Genomic DNA, 18,729 nt, shown 5'->3' on the forward strand with positions numbered 1-18,729 from the left:
GGTGCAGCAGCCGCCGCCACCGCCTCTGCGAGGGCTCGCTGCTCTGGTGGAACGCACCATCAGCCGACAAGCCCCCCCGATGCAGAAGTATTTCACCGACCTCACCGAAAAGTTGTTGTTGTCCGTTGACCAGGATTACAATGTAAGTGTCGAGTCCCTGCAGCCGCCATTTGAACTAAAGCCCTTTCACCGCTGTCGTCGTTGTCCTCATTTTAGGCCATTGGGTCCGGTCCCTACATACTATGTGCAACAGTAATACGACTCGTGCTTGGGCTGATAAAAGAGGGAGGTGGTAAGGGGGGAAACGCTCTCACACATTTGCACTCTACTCGATATTTCTCTCTTTCTCTCTTTCTCTCTCTCTCTCTCTCTCTCTTTCGTCGTCTCCGTTAGCACACTGTCAGCGATGCCCCACGACCACGACTGCTCCTCCCTCGCGCACCCCCTCAGTTATCTCCGTACCTAGGGGCTCCGTCTGCCGCATGGCTGCTGCTGGTGTGGCAGCCGTCGTCGCGGCTTCCCCCGGCTGCTCTGCTGGTGAGGCCAGCTGCCGATGCTGCGGCTCTACTGCCCCCACGACTCATACAACCCTCTTCCGTCTCGCTCGCGCTCGTTACTCGTAGATGACGTCTGCGCGCGCGCGCGTGTCTCCGTATACCATATCGTTGTACATTGCCTACCAATCGTTTCCCCTTTAAATAGCAAGTGTACCGCTTTGATGCTTGCAGCTTACACTTTACTTGAGCGCACGTGCCCATCGACTAAAATGCTCTTCGTCTCGAAAAGACGTGTCTGATACCTTCTTACTCACACAAACGTGTAGCCTACATCCGTGTCTATCATGTGTACATGCAGGTACCAGATGATAATTATTGTCTTGATTATTGCGTATTCGTTCCCCTCCCCTCCCCCCCATCGAACATTCGAGACACCTTCTGAAATATTTCAGTGACCTTTAAAAACTGGGGAATCCGGAATACAATCTTGAAGAGGGTCTGACGGTCTGCTCGTGCCTTGCTGCCCTTCTTCGAGAGATACTTCAGTACTTGGGTATACCTACTTTGTTCTCGTTCGATGACCGACACAGGAAATTCAATATACCCATGCTAAAGCTACGGCAACCACGCTACTCTACTTGTGCCTCTTCTCTCCTGCCCGCCCCTCTTGCTTCTTGGGAAAAAAAAAAAAAAAAATACATGTACGACATTTATTTTTAAGCCACGAGATTGCTGCTCTGACGTGTGCACCGCACTTTGGGATTTCCCTTTTCGGCGAAAGGGACATCGTGATTTCGCACATTTATTCATGTGCTGTCGAGGCGCACTTGTGTGTCGTTATGACACACCCGTATTCGACCTCCAACGAGTATCAAGAATTTTTATATCATTTTTTTTATTTCCCTCATCTACAACAAGGTTTCTCGACTGCTCCGATACATTTTTCCCTTCAGCTTACATGAATTAGCCTCAGCAACGCATGTTCCTTAACGTAGGTATCTCCGAAAACCCTTTCTTAGTACTCTAAAATCAAGTGATTTGGCATCTTTCAATACAAGAGGCTAGAGAGAAACACGCGCCCCAACGTCATCATGTATTATATACTTTAGTTCTCGCAAGCGCCTCTGGCCCCAAAAATTAACGATCGTGTTGTTTCTGCACAGGTTACTAATATGGGATTCGTTGTCGAAGTCATCACGGCCTTGGAAAAGACTACCATCACCAAAGAAGCGCTTGAAGTATGTATGAATTCAATCAACTAATGCGTCAAGTTATTTGAACAGCAATAAAAACTCTCACATTCTATTTTTTGTGTTACTAAATATTTGACATTTTTAAAAAAAATTACATTTGTAGAGCACCAGGCTTGGAAAGCACATCAATGAGTTGCGTAGAAAAACGAGTAACGATGCTCTGGCCAAACGGGCAAAAGACCTTGTGCGTAGATGGCGAGGATTATTGTTACCTCCTGCACAAGCTACTCCACAGCCCACAGTTGCAGATACGGCGCCGACGGTCTTCAATGGCACCAACACGCAAAACCTAGCCCTAAGAAATCTGAAACCTCAGTGCCCAGCATTCAGAGGTCTCAAACCTCAAAGCCCTCTTTTGAAAACTACCTCTCTTAGCAGGGTAAGAAATTTTTACGTTCTATTCAATGCTTTTTTTTTCAATCAATGTAAACAACAAATGCATGAAGTATGTTTCTGGGTCTCATCTGCTTTTTCTCTTATACCTAAACTAAAATTTGTTTCATTATGCTTGTGAGTTTCAATATTTGTGCTTTTATTTAATAGAAATTTTTCAAGATGTTCCTAAAAAATAACTACAATATCATTTTCAGGTTTCAAGCCCATCTTTGTCGCTGCATAGTGATCAGTCACGTTCACCAGTCATATCTCCAATCAAACCATCCGTAACTCCCGTGAGTAATCACAGGCTAAATTCTAACTCTGCTCAGTTAGAAGTGAAAAGTAGCAGTCAAAACTATTTGCAAGAAGCAGTGCCTAGGACTCACAGTTCAAACAAGCGGCTACGAAAAGATGAAGTAATTATTATTGATGTCGAACCCCCAATCAAAAAACAGCGACTGAACGGTGAAATCTTGAGTGGTAACAATATAAACTCGCAAGTGCCTAGCCCTACCCTTAAAGAAAGGAATCCAGAACTTATAGAGCCTTCCTCCAATGATGAGATCAATGTAGTGAAAAAACGTGGTCGGAAGAAAGGTAGTAAGTCGATAAAAAAACAAGTGTCTGTTGAGGACAGTGTAAAAGAAAAACTAGCTAGTTTTTCGCGAAATCCGAAACTTAAAACGACTCAAGAGTTGCTAGCTGACTTGCAGGCTCGAGGTTCCAATTCAATTGCCAATCTTTTACCTAGTCATGGTGTCAATAACCCGAATGCCAAGAGCGTGAGGAATAAAAAAGACAGTGAAAACCACAAATATCTGTCTAATAATCACAACTATTCCTACAAAAAATCATCGCCTGCGGAAAAAGGTATCAAGCAGGAATCCCGAAAGTATGTAGATTCGGATTCTGTTGACGATGATACGCGAGATTCGGAATTAGCCACCGACGATAAGATAAAGACACAGGATCTGACGGTCGAGGAGATACTTGCCAAGTTGCCGCCATTAGATCGTGATTCAATAGATTGGGGTGAGGATGAAAAGTACGATGCCCAAGCTGGTAGTGAAGAGGCTGATGGTGAGGTAAACAAAAGTAACGTAGTGAAGTGGGAAATTACCGAGGATGACCTTGTGAGGTTACACCGTGAATGCAATGAAGGACTGAACGGAAATTTTCAGCCGCAATTTCGGTTTCCCCTTGAAAACAGTGATTTATCAAAGACTTGCAATGATGACAATGAAGTGAAACTTGAAATTGATAGTGTTGTTGGCTTGCAAAGGCCTTTGGATAGCCATAAGGACGAAGTATTTCGAGAATGGCACGAGATGCTCGCAAGGCCGAGCTGCGATGGCCAAATCCTCCACATATTGCCTTACGTTATCATCGATTAGTTATTAAAATTGTTTTAATAAAGCTTAAGAAAAACTCATTAATACTTGTACCAATCGAGTCATATTGATGTGTTGCATCCATAACTCTTGTCTATCAAATGATCGTTCATTTGTTTATGTTTTTCCATATCATATGACTGTGGCGATATCATTTTTTTTAACTGGAAAAACCGATTGTGTTAAGAAATGTGCGTCACATACCTAACTTACTATTATAAGAAAAAGATGTTGACTTTTTTTCCTAAAAATAATTGTGATGATCAATCATGTATTTTCTTTGCATCGAGTTTGAGTTGGTTGAATATTTTGTTTTTGTTTAGTGCTTGAAAGTATACTAATTTTAAAAAATAGTTCACAAATCAATCAAAGATTACTTTCAAGTCAGAACTATATGTTATGAATAAAGCGTCCGGCAAAGAATAGCATGTAATTACATTGTTAAGTCTATTAAATTATTTTTAAAGGCACGTAAAGAAAGTATTTAGGAATCATAATGTCCTTTAAGTGGATATGAGACTCTCGAGACATAATTTTAAATGGAGATACAAAACGATAATTTTATATTGTTTTTCAAATTTTCAGCGTTTAGTATTACTACGATTATCATGGAAAACGTTTGATACGTCATTTATAATTTCCTTTTTCTGCCGTTACAAATAGCTGATGGAGAATCAAACTATTTTGTTTACAGTTGATTGTCAGTTTTTATTAACGTTTATAAAATGGTCTAAAGCAAACAAAATATATGATATTTCCATTTTTCATTCAATTTAGTCTTTGTATTATTTCCTTGTAGAAATTTATCATTATATTTTATCATACAACTCAACCTTAACATTTTGTTAAAATAAAATTTCTATTTAATTACAAATTATAAATATTCATTTTTTACATGCTCAGAAGAAAAAGTTTATCAAATAAAATTCATGGATGGATGGGTGTTTGGTAAAATAAATTGAAGCATTAACAGTTAATCATACAGCTCAAATATAAAATGTAGGTGTAATTGTTATAAGTCTCAACAAGATGCCTTCACTATTTTTATTATGATTCCCACGAAAACTTCTACAATGCTAATAAAGTGTCACAAAAATTAATTAAATCATTCCTGGCTCTTGTTTCAACAGTACCAAGTATGTAAATAGTTAAATTAGTGATGACCTCGAAAACAATATGCTATTCAAATAGTACAGCTGTAAAATTTATTTGCAATGTATTGCGCAGTAATAGTTTGAAGTGAATTTTTTATAATTTCCATAGTGCAAGTAAATTCAGTTGCGCGTTCATGAATACGCATAAATGATTTGTTTTTTATGGATGGTGTTGGAACCAAATATATTGTGAATAAAATTTAAATACAATCAAACGTACAATTTATTTAAAAACATTATTTTGTAGAGTAGTTATCAAAAATGAATTTTTAAACATTTTTTTACGTAAGTAATGAAAAGTATAAAGTAAAATACTTGAAAAATACTCAATAAACATATTTTCTGTGTGAAATTATTAATTTTTTCCAAATTATTAATTGTTTAAATTGAAAAAAATGATTGAATTTGAGGAAATCTGGGAGAGAAAAACGTATAGATATAGCAAATAAATCGTGAAGGTTCATTGACCTTCAAAAAAAGTTGGAAATTCAAGTAATGTACAAAAAAATGTTTGTTGGGGATTTAAGTAATGTGTAAGTTTTCATCTGATGAGAGCAGTACATTTTTTTACTTTTCTTATTTTTTTATAATATGTAGTGTCATACGTCAGAATACACTAAGGCCCACACTACTTGGGAAAGGGATGGGTCGCCTCCCAATACAGCGAGGGGGTAGAGGAAAAAGTAGGAAATTTTGCTGCAAGAAGGTCGCCTAAGTAGCCTCTTATTTTACGAGGAATACGAGGAGTGAAAAAGCACATGTCTGTTTTTTTAATATGTTATGCATAAACAGAGATCATCTCTGGCATAAAAACTGTTTTACCTTACGATATCATCATGATATATACGCATACGCTGATACGCATCTTGCAGTGCAGTGCACTGTGCAGTGTGCACTCACTCGTCTCACTCTGCGGTGTGAGCGGCAGCTGGTACAGCAGCTGGATATACAATTATACTTTTTGAAATATTTGCGAAAAATATGTCACACGCGCATAAGGTAAAAGTACCTATTCGTGAAACATGTCCCTATTATGAAAACTCAAGATTAAATAATCATGAAAATTCTAATAATAAAAATAAAATATACTGAAGAATCTCTATAATACTACCGTATCAAATTAACAAAAATAGTAAACAATTTCAAACATTATTATATTGAAAAATATATTATTACGAATCCGGTTTTCATAATACGGACAGTTTGAAACGTAACCTGCTATGTGTGACGTTCCTATTTATGAAACGCACGAGCCCATTTAATTAACATGTAAATTTCATAATTGGGACTTGTGTCTCATAAATATGGACACAACTTTTTAGCTATTCCATAGTTATGGACATTTTGATCGTGTCAAAATTTGCTTATAAAATTATTTTTTTACATCTAAATTTAATTTCAAAAATGTCAATTTGTTCAGAAGAGTATAGCGCTTCTATTAAAACCAAAAATTATGAGCATATGACTATTTTTTTATTTAATATTGGTCGATGAAACGTAACAATCGAAATTTGTATCCATAATACGTACTTTTACCTTACACAGTTTTACTTTCACTTTTCCTTATTCTCTCGGTAAATTAGCTGTTAAAATTTATATCAAATCATTTACTTAAATTTCTGTTTTTTTTTTTTTTTTTAAGCTTAACACTCTGTTTTGCATTTTTGTCGTAATCTCATCTGATTAATCTAATTTCATACTTTATTACAAATTTTCATCCCGTACTTAATATGATGTTTCGAAAAATTTCTCTGTAACATAAACATAATTACAAGTTGATTACTTCAACCACTTTGTTGCAATTTGTTTTTACACACAAAAAAACACTAACTTTCCAGACAGGTGCTAAATTAAAATTGACTTACACGTAATATTAATAACATTCCAATGAAACAAGAATGAAAAAAAAAAAATTCTCGCTGATTTTGTTGTATTTTTTTTTTTTTGTTTGATGGAGCGGGGAGGGGAAAATCTTCATAGACACCCCAGCTAATCCGGTGGTAGTGTCGGATTCACCCGGTGTGCCTACCGACTAAAAACTAACCTCCCCGCATGGGACAGGTCCGTGAGGACCACTCCCCTAGAAGACGAAAGGGCATAAGAGGAGAAAGAAGAAGGAAAATAATTTCGGAGGCCGACTCGCTCTCGAACGTGTACAACTGCGCATCGCGTACGGTTAGGGACGATCGCGGACGATCGGAGAAGAGCACTTGTTCACTTTCGTCTCCGACTCGCTCACACCGTCCCCGACCGTCCCTGGATTGTAAGGTGAACGAATCTAGAGTTAGAGAAGCTTAAATTTTGTGTTATTGTGTGTGTGTGTGTGTAGATGTGTGAGTCCGCTGGGTATTGTGTATTTTGTAAAGTAATTTTTGTAATGTATTGACATAAAGAAAAATTGCGTTTTCAGTAGTTTAAGTTTAATAATTTTTATTTCCATTGTACAGAATATACATATTCTTTTTACAAATATTTGTCCCCACGTTTTCAGTATTTTGCAGACATTTTTATTTTTGTTTACTTTTCATTTAAAAATACATCGTTTTAGAAAATAATTATGCTCCGTTTCGGTAGTCAAAATGTTATGCAGTAATCGTGTTCAGATTCTTTAGGTATACAATTCATTTTTATATTTGCGTACGCGAACTCACGTCCCCATGTACGAGTATTTGTATACTTGCATGTTTAATTCAAATTTCATGGAGTCACATAAATTATTGTCAAGAATAAATGCGCTGAATAGGAACAAACCATACAAATGATTATTGATGCAAGCTATGACAATATCGTCTAACTACTTACAAAAATAATTGTGTGTGCTTTGGATTGATTTTTAGTTGGGGACAACAATCTTGTACAGGATGTAAAAAATCTTAATTTACTTTTTCTTACATCATAGTTCATTTATATATTTTTGCTACTGAATCACCCAGCAGCTTTGACAAGTCGATTTTTTTTTATTCAAATACTATACATAATAAACGCTGACAGAGATTATAGTAGACTCTTGACGGAGTCGGGTCGGCGACATTGTGCCTAAAACTAGGCTAGTAATTTTTTGCCGTAAGGTTGTCTGGAGCTGACATCGATAACACGTAGACGTAGATGAAAACTACGTATGCGGATATTACTTTTTTTTTCGCGAGTTCTAAATGTTCCAAAAGTGATTGCCATTTTGGTGACTCGGCTCTGCTGTAGAATGACTTTGAGATTGTCTGTAATATAATAAATCTAAATCTGATATTTTATAAAACAAAAGTACATCAATGTATATATATATATAGATAAGTTCAAGAAAATATGTGTGTTGTACGCCAAGGTCTATTTAATCTGCATCACAAATTATTCGAGACTTGCATGGATAGTTCTTTTAAGAAAATCGATTCTAAAAGTTGATGATGCAACCGAAATTGGTGCCATTTAACATTTGTATCATAAGTTTGCATCTATGTTTTTCGTATTTTACATAATTTTCTCATTAAATATCCAAACATTTTCTGAAATTTCACAAATAAACAAGAAGTTGTGAAATGACCGTAAAATAAAAAAAAAATTATGAAAAAAAATTTGTCCATCATTAAGGTATACAAGTAACATACATAACATTACAAATTACTTTATCATTTTAATTTAATTGCAAAAGGTATTGAAAGGAAAATGAATGAGTGTCAATGTAATGCACAACTTTTTCCAACAATATTTTGAAACCTAGTACCCGAATTTGTTATGAAACCAAGTCAGTCACGTAAAAGAAAGCCTACTTCTAATGAATTATTATAATTATAACCAAATTTACTGCCATTTATTTAACATTTAATATGTACTATTAGGCTTCATGTAATTTATGGGGCATAACTATATGATAACAAGTCAATCGTGGCACATAACAACGTGAACACTAATTATTAAAAAAAATACAGGTGACACGCATAAGCATTAAAAACAAAATGAAATAACGACTAACATGTGCGGGTAAACAAAGTGTCTCGACTCACCTATAAATGCATTTATATTAGGATGCTTTGGTAATACAGCGTTCCACTGGTCCTTATGATATGCCTCTGCGTAATTATTTGTTCGATCGTCACGCACACCATACACACAAAAAACCATTCTTACAGAGCAACAATTACATGGAATTAGACTTTCAGATACTTTTAAGGATAAGGAAATAAAAATTTCTACATTAAAACCATACTTTGACGCTGATTCATATAAGACCCTGTTAAAGTTGAGAAAGAAATTGTCAAAGACACGCATGTGTCGGATATGCAGAAAACCAGCGATCCGTGGTGTTTTCAGTTGTGATTTGTGTCGAAGTTGGTTACACTTTGAATGCTGCGAAGTGCCTGAAGACATTAATGACGCACTATGGGTGTGCAATTATTGTATTAACAAAATTAAGATGTAATTATTGCAGCTTATATTTATTTATATCATTTATTGGAATGTAGCATAAAAACGTTTGTTCATTATACTTGTAAAAAAGTAAATTGTGAGAAAAATAAAATCGTTTTAAAAGTTGTATGTAATTTATTCGTGAAATTAGTTTTCCATATCCTTCCATCCACATTACAGAAAAATATGGGATTTTTTTTGAATAATTACGTTAATATTAAGTATACGTAGAATTAGCATAACAGAAGATTAAATGACAATGCACATCGTACATATGTTTGTCACAGTTCACCGAAGAGTAAATATACTGTCCGCATACGTTACTGACTGCGTACATGGTACACAGTACTATTAATTTATAATATATCCGCATTCGCGGACTACAAATAAGGTGTCTGTTATATGTCTGGGTACGCGGTGCTCCGTCCCGATATGGGCCAGATTGTCCGCGCACGCGGAGCTCAGTGATATGTACTTTTGATAAGGTAAATGTCCCTATCAAGGAATATTGTCCCTATGGCGGAACGATTTCTTATTTTTTGTACCAAAATTTTTATTGCTTATTTATAAGTTTACAAAAATTACAATAAATAGCTTAAAATATCTTTAAAACTTTTTTAAAAATTTTATCTGAATTCACCGATATGAGAAGTAAATAAAAAATAATTTAAGAATGTGCACTTTCTGCATCTAAAATTTATGAGGATAAGTGACACTTACTATGAAGAGAGAGGATTTCTTTACCCATGCTGTAATAATTATAAAGCATTATATGAGCTCGGAGTTAAATTTTTTTGCATGTATTGAAGCTATACTTTCGATTTATATGTATAGTTTGATGAAAAACTGAATATTTTTATTAATTTTTGCATGTTCCGTTCCATGTTCATTGTCGGTCAAAATGTACATTAAAAGGAACAGCCAAAATAACGCGTTCCTCATTACCTGCGTAAACAAGACATCTTGTCCCCATCGTGAAGCACACTTTACTGGTCGTTATTATAACGTATTAAACAATTTCGCAGTGTTGAAAGTACTATTTGTTTGTTTAATAAGATTAGATTTGTCATTGCTCATCTTAAATTAATTAATAAGTAATGTTAAATCACAATAACTTGAAAACATAAAACTTAACCTTAAAACTCTATTCAACATAAAGTATCACTTATTTATTTTAGATTTAAGTATACAAAAATGGCAAACAAGTTTACTAATGATAGAGGGCGTGACTTACACCTTCTGTAGTATTTTTTGAAATGAAATTGTAAATGGATAAATAAATTCAGTCTACAGTGAGAATAAAGAACGAAATTTTATTACGATTAACAACAATCTGAAAATTGTTTCACAATTTATCGGGAAAAGGGTTACAAATCGTTATGAAAATTTTTTTTTTTTTTTTTTTTTTTTTCTTCTGAATTTTATTTTGTATTGATAACTTTAACGTAAAACTTTTTTGTTAATGTCTTACAATCTACTGAGACGTTAAATAAAATAAAAACTTTAAAAAAATATTAGAGTAACAATAGAACTATTCGTTATTACAATCTGTACATTAACTTCAATTATTGTAACCTTACTTTTGAAACTGTAATTCGCTAGTTTGCAAACAATAACTGAAAGAACGAAACTTACATTGCGATATCGACGAATATCACTAATAAACTGAAAACCGAGAGCAGCTGCAAGCCTGCAATAGCACTTCGTGGTGTTTTGTTAAATCTTGTAAAAGTTGTTTTATACTTACTTTTGTGTTCGCAATATTTACATTCACAATGCGCAGCCTCTGTGCCTCGTGCCTGGATATATGTATTATGTATAGACTGTTACAGTCTGACTGTATAGTGTATCTTATTCATAAATCCATTTACGTACCGTTAGCTTATTTTACAAAAAGATTGTAAACTTACTATTACGCAGTATTAAAATTACTCAGGAAGTTGTAAAATGGACTACAATCTGACTTGTATATTTACTACATTTAATATGGGTCGCAGTTCTGTCCAACATAAAATCTAGTGAAATTACAAAAATTTTGTACAACTACGAAAATTTTTGTAATTTTGCAAAAAAAATTGTACTTTTACATTATTTCATTTAGTAAATTTTTACAATTCGCTAGTAAAGCTTTTTTACTGTGTAGTTTTAGGCACAATGTCGCCGACCCGTCTCTTGGAAGAATATTACATAAGCATTCGTTTGTACACATTTAAAAACTTCATCCTCATCTAGTATTTTTACATTTGCATCATCATAACAAAACCATTCATCTTTGTGTTTCACAAAACTAATGTAATGTCCTGAGTCTATGCTGTCACCAATGTGTGATATTATACCAACAGGTTCATATGATGGAGAAAGACTCAACTCTGAATCGTTTTGTCTGAAACAAAGCCAATACTATATTAATGATACAACAAATTTTTGTACAGCATACTGGTAAATTAAAAAGACTTACATAACAAGGCTGTCAAGCTGCAATAACCGTGGAATATCAATTTTAGTCGATTTTTTGTTGATGATACCTTCGCTAGTCATTTCATACCGCTTTATTTGAGCCATCAAAATTTTTGGAATCTCCTTTAACTTGGTATCCATAGTATGTCTATCGTGCTTGCATGATTCACACGTCAGTTCTCTTTGTTCCGTATGGTAGGTTGTATTAATCATGTCAATTAAGTCAAGAGTACCATCACAATCGTCGGACGGCAAATCAATCAATAACATTAAATTTTCTATGTTTCGTTGTCTTTTCTTAGAGCATTGAAGGCAAGAATAATTCTCCACCATGTATAGTAAAAAATTGTCATCAATGACATTAGGCCTAGCTTCAGCTTCATCATTTTGAGACTTTGGTGAGGAAAGAGTTGTAGTACTTCCCTTTTCTTGTTGTTCATTATTTGTTACATGACTGCTTCTAGATTGACCTGTAGATGCAGAAATATCAGCCAATGGTGATCTTTTATTCAAATCATGTGAAGTACTTTGTGACTTTCTGGGTGTGTCTTGTTCATTATTAGGTATATTTTCAATTTCATTACTATGTGATTCTTTGGACTTTGTTTCGAATTCCGTTTTAATAAAATTCAATAGATTCATAAGAAATTCAGAAACGTCTTGTTGGGCTTTGGATGAATAGCCTTTGTCTAATATTGATAACTCCTCTTTGAAATGACTATAACAAAAAATAACACAATTAAAGATTGCAAAAGAAACTAATAAATCGTGTAAGGAAACAAGCTTAGCGTTAATTACTTACTGAAAACTTGTATTGTAAGCGTAGTTTCTGGTCATTCCTCTTTTCCAGTAGTATTGAATACTTTCAAGTGACCTTGTCAATTTAGAACAATTAGATGTATCTAACAAGCTAAGATCGTTGAAAACAGGTAGTCGAAACAAAACTTGTAAAGTTGCATTAATCCAACATCTGTTTTCTGTTACTGGGTTTGGCAATCCATGAGCATAGTAGGGTTTGTCCTTAGACCAATAAGTTTCAACGGGAATCCCAACATTACTGAAGAGATCATAATCACAGACAGTAGGGGCAGTTGTATAAGTAATAATAGGTGTTTGCGGTTCTTCAAACAATGAAGAACATACCTCGGGATATGTGGTTTGGTCAGAAATGATTTCATCATTGACTGGAATTGTAGATGAAATCAAGTTTCCATCCTTGCTGTAGTTCTCTAAATCAGAGTTAGTGGCAATTTCGTTTTCAACTTCTTGCTGTTTCAATACTTCAGCAGCTCTTTCGAGCCTTGCTTGAGTTTTTTTATGTGATCTACGCTTTTTTGGTTTGGATTCCGAAATTTTGGCTTTAGCATTACTTAAACAAGGCTCAATAGAAACTTCTGGAAGATCAGCAACCAACTTGGTTGATATTTGAGCCTCTGATTCATCAAGCTGTGAACATGCTTCGGAATCTTTTGCATGGACTTCATCAGGCAAACATAAATTATGCAATTCATCTTGGTTTAGTACTTGAATACTTCCAGTTCGATTAATTCTCGTCAACTTAATTTCTTTGTAATTTTCAAGATAACTGAAATCATTATTTCTAGTTAAATTGACGGATGTTTCTTCAACTTTCTCATCTTTGAGTTTTTCAAAGCTTTCATCACAAGCCTCTTCATAACTTTCGTCAAAGGAATTGGGAATGTTGATGTTGTATTGATATATTTCCTTGATTGCAGTTGAACCACTATTTTTAGAAATAAGCGTCAGAGTAACTTCTGGTCTCAACTGAATATTTTCAACATGGATTCCCTCATTACCAAGGTTTTGCTTTTTGCTAATACTGCAATACCCTGGTTCCGTGCTTCTGCGTTTGAGCACATTAGATCTGTCAGGTGACCATGCATGTACTGTAAGAGAAAAAAATTGTTATTTGACAAGTTTTTTTATTACAAATCATGAAGTTGGACTTTGTACACTACGGTTCATTAAATTTGTGTTTAATATATTGCTACTAACATTTTGTAAAATTATTTTCTAGAAATAATTACAAAAATATTTGTATTATCGCTCTCGATAATCAGTCTACCGGTGTGCCTATGTATATGTGGGTATGCATGTGTATATCACAAGAGTCGGATTGCTGTTATCAAGTATAATAGGTAAGTAATTAGACTACTTATCAGTTTTACCGTGACGAAAACTTGATTGGAAAAAAAAAAAAAAAAAAAAAGTCATTAAGCGGAGTGAAGTTTCAAGTTAACACGTTGACACGAAAGCAAAAAGATGTAGGAACACTCCGTTTGTCGGAATAACCATAATAATGAGAGGGAGGCATACTCAAGGCATTCAACACTTAGGAAAGGGATGGGTGGCCTCCTAATACATACCTTCTGGTCTCAACTGAATATTCTCTACATGGTTTCCCTCATTGCCAAGGTTTTGCTTTTTGCTGATACTGCAAAACCCTGGTTCCGTGCTTCTGCGTTTGAGCACATTGGATCTGTCAGGTGACCATGCATGTACTGTAAGAGAAAAAAATTGTTATTTGACAAGTTTTTTTATTACAAATTATGAAGTCGGACTTTGTACACTACGGTTCATTAAATTTGTGTTTAATATATTGCTACTAACATTTTGTAAAATTATTTTCTAGAAATAATTACAAAAATATTTGTATTATCGCTCTCGATAATCAGTCTACCGGTGTGCCTATGTATATGTGGGTATGCATGTGTATATCACAAGAGTCGGATTGCTGTTATCAAGTATAATAGGTAAGTAATTAGACTACTTATCAGTTTTACCGTGACGAAAACTTGATTGGAAAAAAAAAAAAAAAAAAAAAAAAAGTAATTAAGCGGAGTGAAGTTTCAAGTTAACACGTTGACACGAAAGCAAAAAGATGTAGGAACACTCCGTTTGTCGGAATAACCATAATAATGAGAGGGAGGCATACTCAAGGCATTCAACACTTAGGAAAGGGATGGGTGGCCTCCTAATACATACCTTCTGGTCTCAACTGAATATTCTCAACATGGTTTCCCTCATTGTTAAGGTTTTGCTTCTTGCTGATACTGCAATACTCTGGTTCCGTGCTTCTGCGTTTGAGCACATTAGATCTCTCAGGTGACCATGGATGTACTGTAAGAGAAAAAAATTGTTATTTGACAAGTTTTTTTATTACAAATTATGAAGTTGGACTTTGTACACTACGGTTCATTAAATTTGTGTTTAATATATTGCTACTAACATTTTGTAAAATTATTTTCTAGAAATAATTACAAAAATATTTGTATTATCGCTCTCGATAATCAGTCTACCGGTGTGCCTATGTATATGTGGGTATGCATGTGTATATCACAAGAGTCGGATTGCTGTTATCAAGTATAATAGGTAAGTAATTAGACTACTTATCAGTTTTACCGTGACGAAAACTTGATTGAAAAAAAAAAAAAAAAAAAAAAAAGTCATCAAGCGGAGTGAAGTTTCAAGTTAACACGTTGACACGAAAGCAAAAAGATGTAGGAACACTCCGTTTGTCGGAATAACCATATAAATGAGAGGGAGGCATACTCAAGGCATTCAACACTTAGGAAAGGAATGGGTGGCCTCCTAATACATACCTTCTGGTCTCAACTGAATATTCTCAACATGGTTTCCCTCCTTGTCAAGGTTTTGCTTCTTGCTGATACTGCAATACTCTGGTTCCGTGCTTCTGCGTTTGAGCACATTAGATCTCTCAGGTGACCATGCATGTACTGTAAAAGAAAAAAATTTTTTTCTCTCACAGCACATGCATGGTCACCTGAGAGATCTAATGTGCTCAAACGCAGAAGCACGGAACCAGAGTATTGCAGTATCAGCAAGAAGCAAAACCTTGACAATGAGGGAAACCATGTTGAGAATATTCAGTTGAGACCAGAAGGTATGTATTAGGAGGCCACCCATCCCTTTCCTAAGTGTTGAATGCCTTGAGTATGCCTCCCTCTCATTTATATGGTTATTCCGACAAACGGAGTGTTCCTACATCTTTTTGCTTTCGTGTCAACGTGTTAACTTGAAACTTCACTCCGCTTAATGACTTTTTTTTTTTTTTTTTTTTCCAATCAAGTTTTCGTCACGGTAAAACTGATAAGTAGTCTAATTACTTACCTATTATACTTGATAACAGCAATCCGACTCTTGTGATATACACATGCATACCCACATATACATAGGCACACCGGTAGACTGATTATCGAGAGCGATAATACAAATATTTTTGTAATTATTTCTAGAAAATAATTTTACAAAATGTTAGTAGCAATATATTAAACACAAATTTAATGAACCGTAGTGTACAAAGTCCAACTTCATAATTTGTAATAAAAAAACTTGTCAAATAACAATTTTTTTCTCTTACAGTACATCCATGGTCACCTGAGAGATCTAATGTGCTCAAACGCAGAAGCACGGAACCAGGGTATTGCAGTATCAGCAAGAAGCAAAACCTTGACAATGAAGGAAACCATGTTGAGAATATTCAGTTGAGACCAGAAGGTATGTATTAGGAGGCCACCCATCCCTTTCCTAAGTGTTGAATGCCTTGAGTATGCCTCCCTCTCATTTATATGGTTATTCCGACAAACGGAGTGTTCCTACATCTTTTTGCTTTGGTTTCAACGTGTTAACTTGAAACTTCACTCCGCTTAATGACTTTTTTTTTTTTTTTTTTTCTTTTCAATCAAGTTTTCGTCACGGTAAAACTGATAAGTAGTCTAATTACTTACCTATTATACTTGATAACAGCAATCCGACTCTTGTGAAATACATATGCATACCCACATATACATAGGCACACCGGTAGACTGATTATCGAGAGCGATAATATAAATATTTTTGTAATTATTTCTAGAAAATAATTTTACAAAATGTTAGTAGCAATATATTAAACACAAATTTAATGAACCGTAGTGTACAAAGTCCAACTTCATAATTTGTAATAAAAAAACTTGTCAAATAACAATTTTTTTCTCTTACAGTACATCCATGGTCACCTGAGAGATCTAATGTGCTCAAACGCAGAAGCACGGAACCAGAGTATTGCATTATCAGCAAGAAGCAAAACCTTGACAATGAGGAAAACTATGTTGAGAATATTCAGTTGAGACCAGAAGGTATGTATTAGGAGGCCACCCAATGAATTAAATTTGTGTTTAATATATTGCTACTAAAATTTTGTAAAATTATTTTCTAGATATAATTACAAAAATATTTGTATTATCGCTCTCGATAATCAGTCTACCGGTGTGCCTATGTATATGTGGGTATGCATATGTATATCACAAGAGTCGGATTGCTGTTATCAAGTATAATAGGTAAGTAATTAGACTACTTATCAGTTTTACCGTGACGAAAACTTGATTGGAAAAAAAAAAAAAAAAAAAAAAAAAGTAATTAAGCGGAGTGAAGTTTCAAGTTAACACGTTGACACGAAAGCAAAAAGATGTAGGAACACTCCGTTTGTCGGAATAACCATAATAATGAGAGGGAGCCATCATGTGCAGAGAGCAGCGGCAGAATGAATAGAAGCAGAAGAGCTAGCGAGTATAAAGCAAGAACGTATATATTTATATATATAATGTACACACACATGCATAAGTGGGAAAAATAAAAAATGAAGTTTTAAGCTGTATAAATGATAGTGTGTGTATACTTAGTACTTGGGTGTAAAAGGAAAGTAAGACTTACCTGATGCAGAACGTTGCGATGTTGAAGCCGGCGTTTCGGCTGGACGATGACGTGCTTGAGCCACACTAAGCATGTCGGACGTTCACACTTGGCGAGAGTGCGCGTTGACGCCCGTCGTGAGGTTGTAAAACCCAATTCCCGCTCCGGCTTTAGCTTCCCTCGTTGGCTCGTCTCCAGAGACAAAGATCAGGCCCGACCTGATGGCAATCCGCCTACTTACAATACTCTATATGATAAATTTAGTCGCCCGCGCGGGAACATTTTCTCAAGTGTTAAGTATTACTTATAGGTATATGATACTAACCGAAACCTGTATCTGTGACCTGAATTAACTTAGTCCGGTTCTCCGATGGCAACGCTAATCGAGCTTACTCGTTGGTTCTTCTTTCCTTTCTCTCCTCTTGGGCTCCTCGGAAGCCGCAATTGCACGATTGTATAATATATACAATGTTGCTGTTGTTGCTGCCACGTGCTAAGAGCTCCGTTACTTTTGTCTCACCATTGGCCTTGTCACAGGCGTTTTAAAAACTTTCGAACCGAAGTAAATAAGTAAGCATATATCCAGCACAGAGAGAGCACCACGTAAGTATATATTATTTCGGTGCGCGAATCAAATGGATACAACTTACAATCAACCGTGCGACAAGAACACTAACTACTTAACACAATATAGACACAAACTGCACTTCGTGAGTGTTGTCAAAGTATTTTATAATTCCAAAATATTTTATATATTATATAATTTATATACCAATATATTTAGGTAAGTATAGCACTTTTGCGCTCAAAATGCGCTCACGCAGCTCACGCTGCTCACGATCACTCAAAAGCACACTCGCACACTTGCCAACCAAGCACCAGCACTTTTGGATGTAAGTTACAATACATATACGTCAAAGAGCCAAAACTGCAATGTATGTTATGTACTGTAGCTGCGTAGCCTCGTGCTTCGACTGAAGGTATAAAGACGGCGGAGAGTGCCGGAGAGATCCGTTGGCGGGAAAACGGGAGACTTGTGCCGCCTATAATATATATTTGTCTCGTTTCCATCACCAATGACGGCAATGACACGCCAACAATGTGGCAGGTGGCACATCGTAATTTACTAACTGCTCATTAGCTATTATGCGAGAAAGAACTAAATCGGAGTTTTGACCAATCAGAGAAACCCCTGTACAGCGGTGAGATATAGTTCCGGCCAGATTTGGGAATTCTCTAGGACCCAACCTCTCTGACGTGGGAAATAACTAGATCAAAAAAAAAATAGTACCAAAGGTAAAGCGCGAGATTCAAATAAGGTCCAATAACACAAGCATCCATCACCTGATGACCCGGGGCGCTTACTGGCCACTCTGTTAAATAAATAATTATTAAAATAACACAAGCGCCTATCACCTGATGACCCGGAGCGCTTACTGGCCCCTTTGTTTATTAATCAAATGAATAAAATAACACTAGCGCCAATCCCCAC

General features: G+C 35.4%; 2 protein-coding genes across 5 annotated transcripts; one reads left to right on the top strand and one right to left on the bottom strand.

Moving 5' to 3' along the window:
* On the top strand, positions 1–4,850 carry MED26 (mediator complex subunit 26). Of its 4 annotated transcripts, none has more exons than XM_014361832.2 (4): positions 1–142; positions 1,661–1,735; positions 1,854–2,129; positions 2,341–4,850. In XM_014361832.2, exons 1-4 carry the CDS (start codon positions 80–82, stop codon positions 3,520–3,522), a joined length of 1,596 nt encoding a protein of 531 aa, XP_014217318.2. In that variant the 5' UTR covers positions 1–79; the 3' UTR covers positions 3,523–4,850. The 4 variants fall into 4 exon arrangements, with proteins under 4 accessions (XP_014217318.2, XP_089445754.1, XP_089445753.1 ...); XM_089589628.1 differs by lacking the exon at positions 1–142 and adding an exon at positions 797–855; XM_089589627.1 differs by lacking the exon at positions 1–142 and adding an exon at positions 1,212–1,488.
* A 6,366-nt stretch (positions 4,851–11,216) lies between these two features.
* LOC106645861 (uncharacterized) lies at positions 11,217–17,331 on the bottom strand. The gene is made up of 4 exons (XM_089589765.1): positions 17,259–17,331; positions 12,331–13,435; positions 11,530–12,246; positions 11,217–11,454 (listed from the first exon to the last, which is right to left on the bottom strand). The coding sequence occupies exons 1-4, from the start codon at positions 17,329–17,331 to the stop codon at positions 11,217–11,219; spliced, it is 2,133 nt and encodes a 710-aa protein (XP_089445891.1).
* Positions 17,332–18,729: the final 1,398 nt, after the last annotated feature.

Source organism: Copidosoma floridanum, unplaced genomic scaffold, assembly GCF_036245765.1.
Source record: "Copidosoma floridanum isolate Cflo_tuat_1 unplaced genomic scaffold, Cflo_Japanese_pri ptg000009l, whole genome shotgun sequence".
Taxonomy (NCBI): domain Eukaryota; kingdom Metazoa; phylum Arthropoda; class Insecta; order Hymenoptera; family Encyrtidae; genus Copidosoma; species Copidosoma floridanum.

Excerpts from the sequence above, each read along its gene's own strand:
- MED26 (XM_014361832.2), top strand. The coding sequence starts at position 80 with ATGCAGAAGTATTTCACCGACCTCACCGAAAAGTTGTTGTTGTCCGTT. Across the intron at positions 143-1,660 it reads CCGTTGACCAGGATTACAAT|GTTACTAATATGGGATTCGT; the intron begins GTAAGTGTCGAG and ends GTTTCTGCACAG. Across the intron at positions 1,736-1,853 it reads TCACCAAAGAAGCGCTTGAA|AGCACCAGGCTTGGAAAGCA; the intron begins GTATGTATGAAT and ends TTACATTTGTAG.
- LOC106645861 (XM_089589765.1), bottom strand. The coding sequence starts at position 17,331 with ATGCTTAGTGTGGCTCAAGCACGTCATCGTCCAGCCGAAACGCCGGCT. Across the intron at positions 13,436-17,258 it reads ATCGCAACGTTCTGCATCAG|TACATGCATGGTCACCTGAC; the intron begins GTAAGTCTTACT and ends TTTCTCTTACAG. Across the intron at positions 11,455-11,529 it reads CAGCTTGACAGCCTTGTTAT|ACAAAACGATTCAGAGTTGA; the intron begins GTAAGTCTTTTT and ends GCTTTGTTTCAG.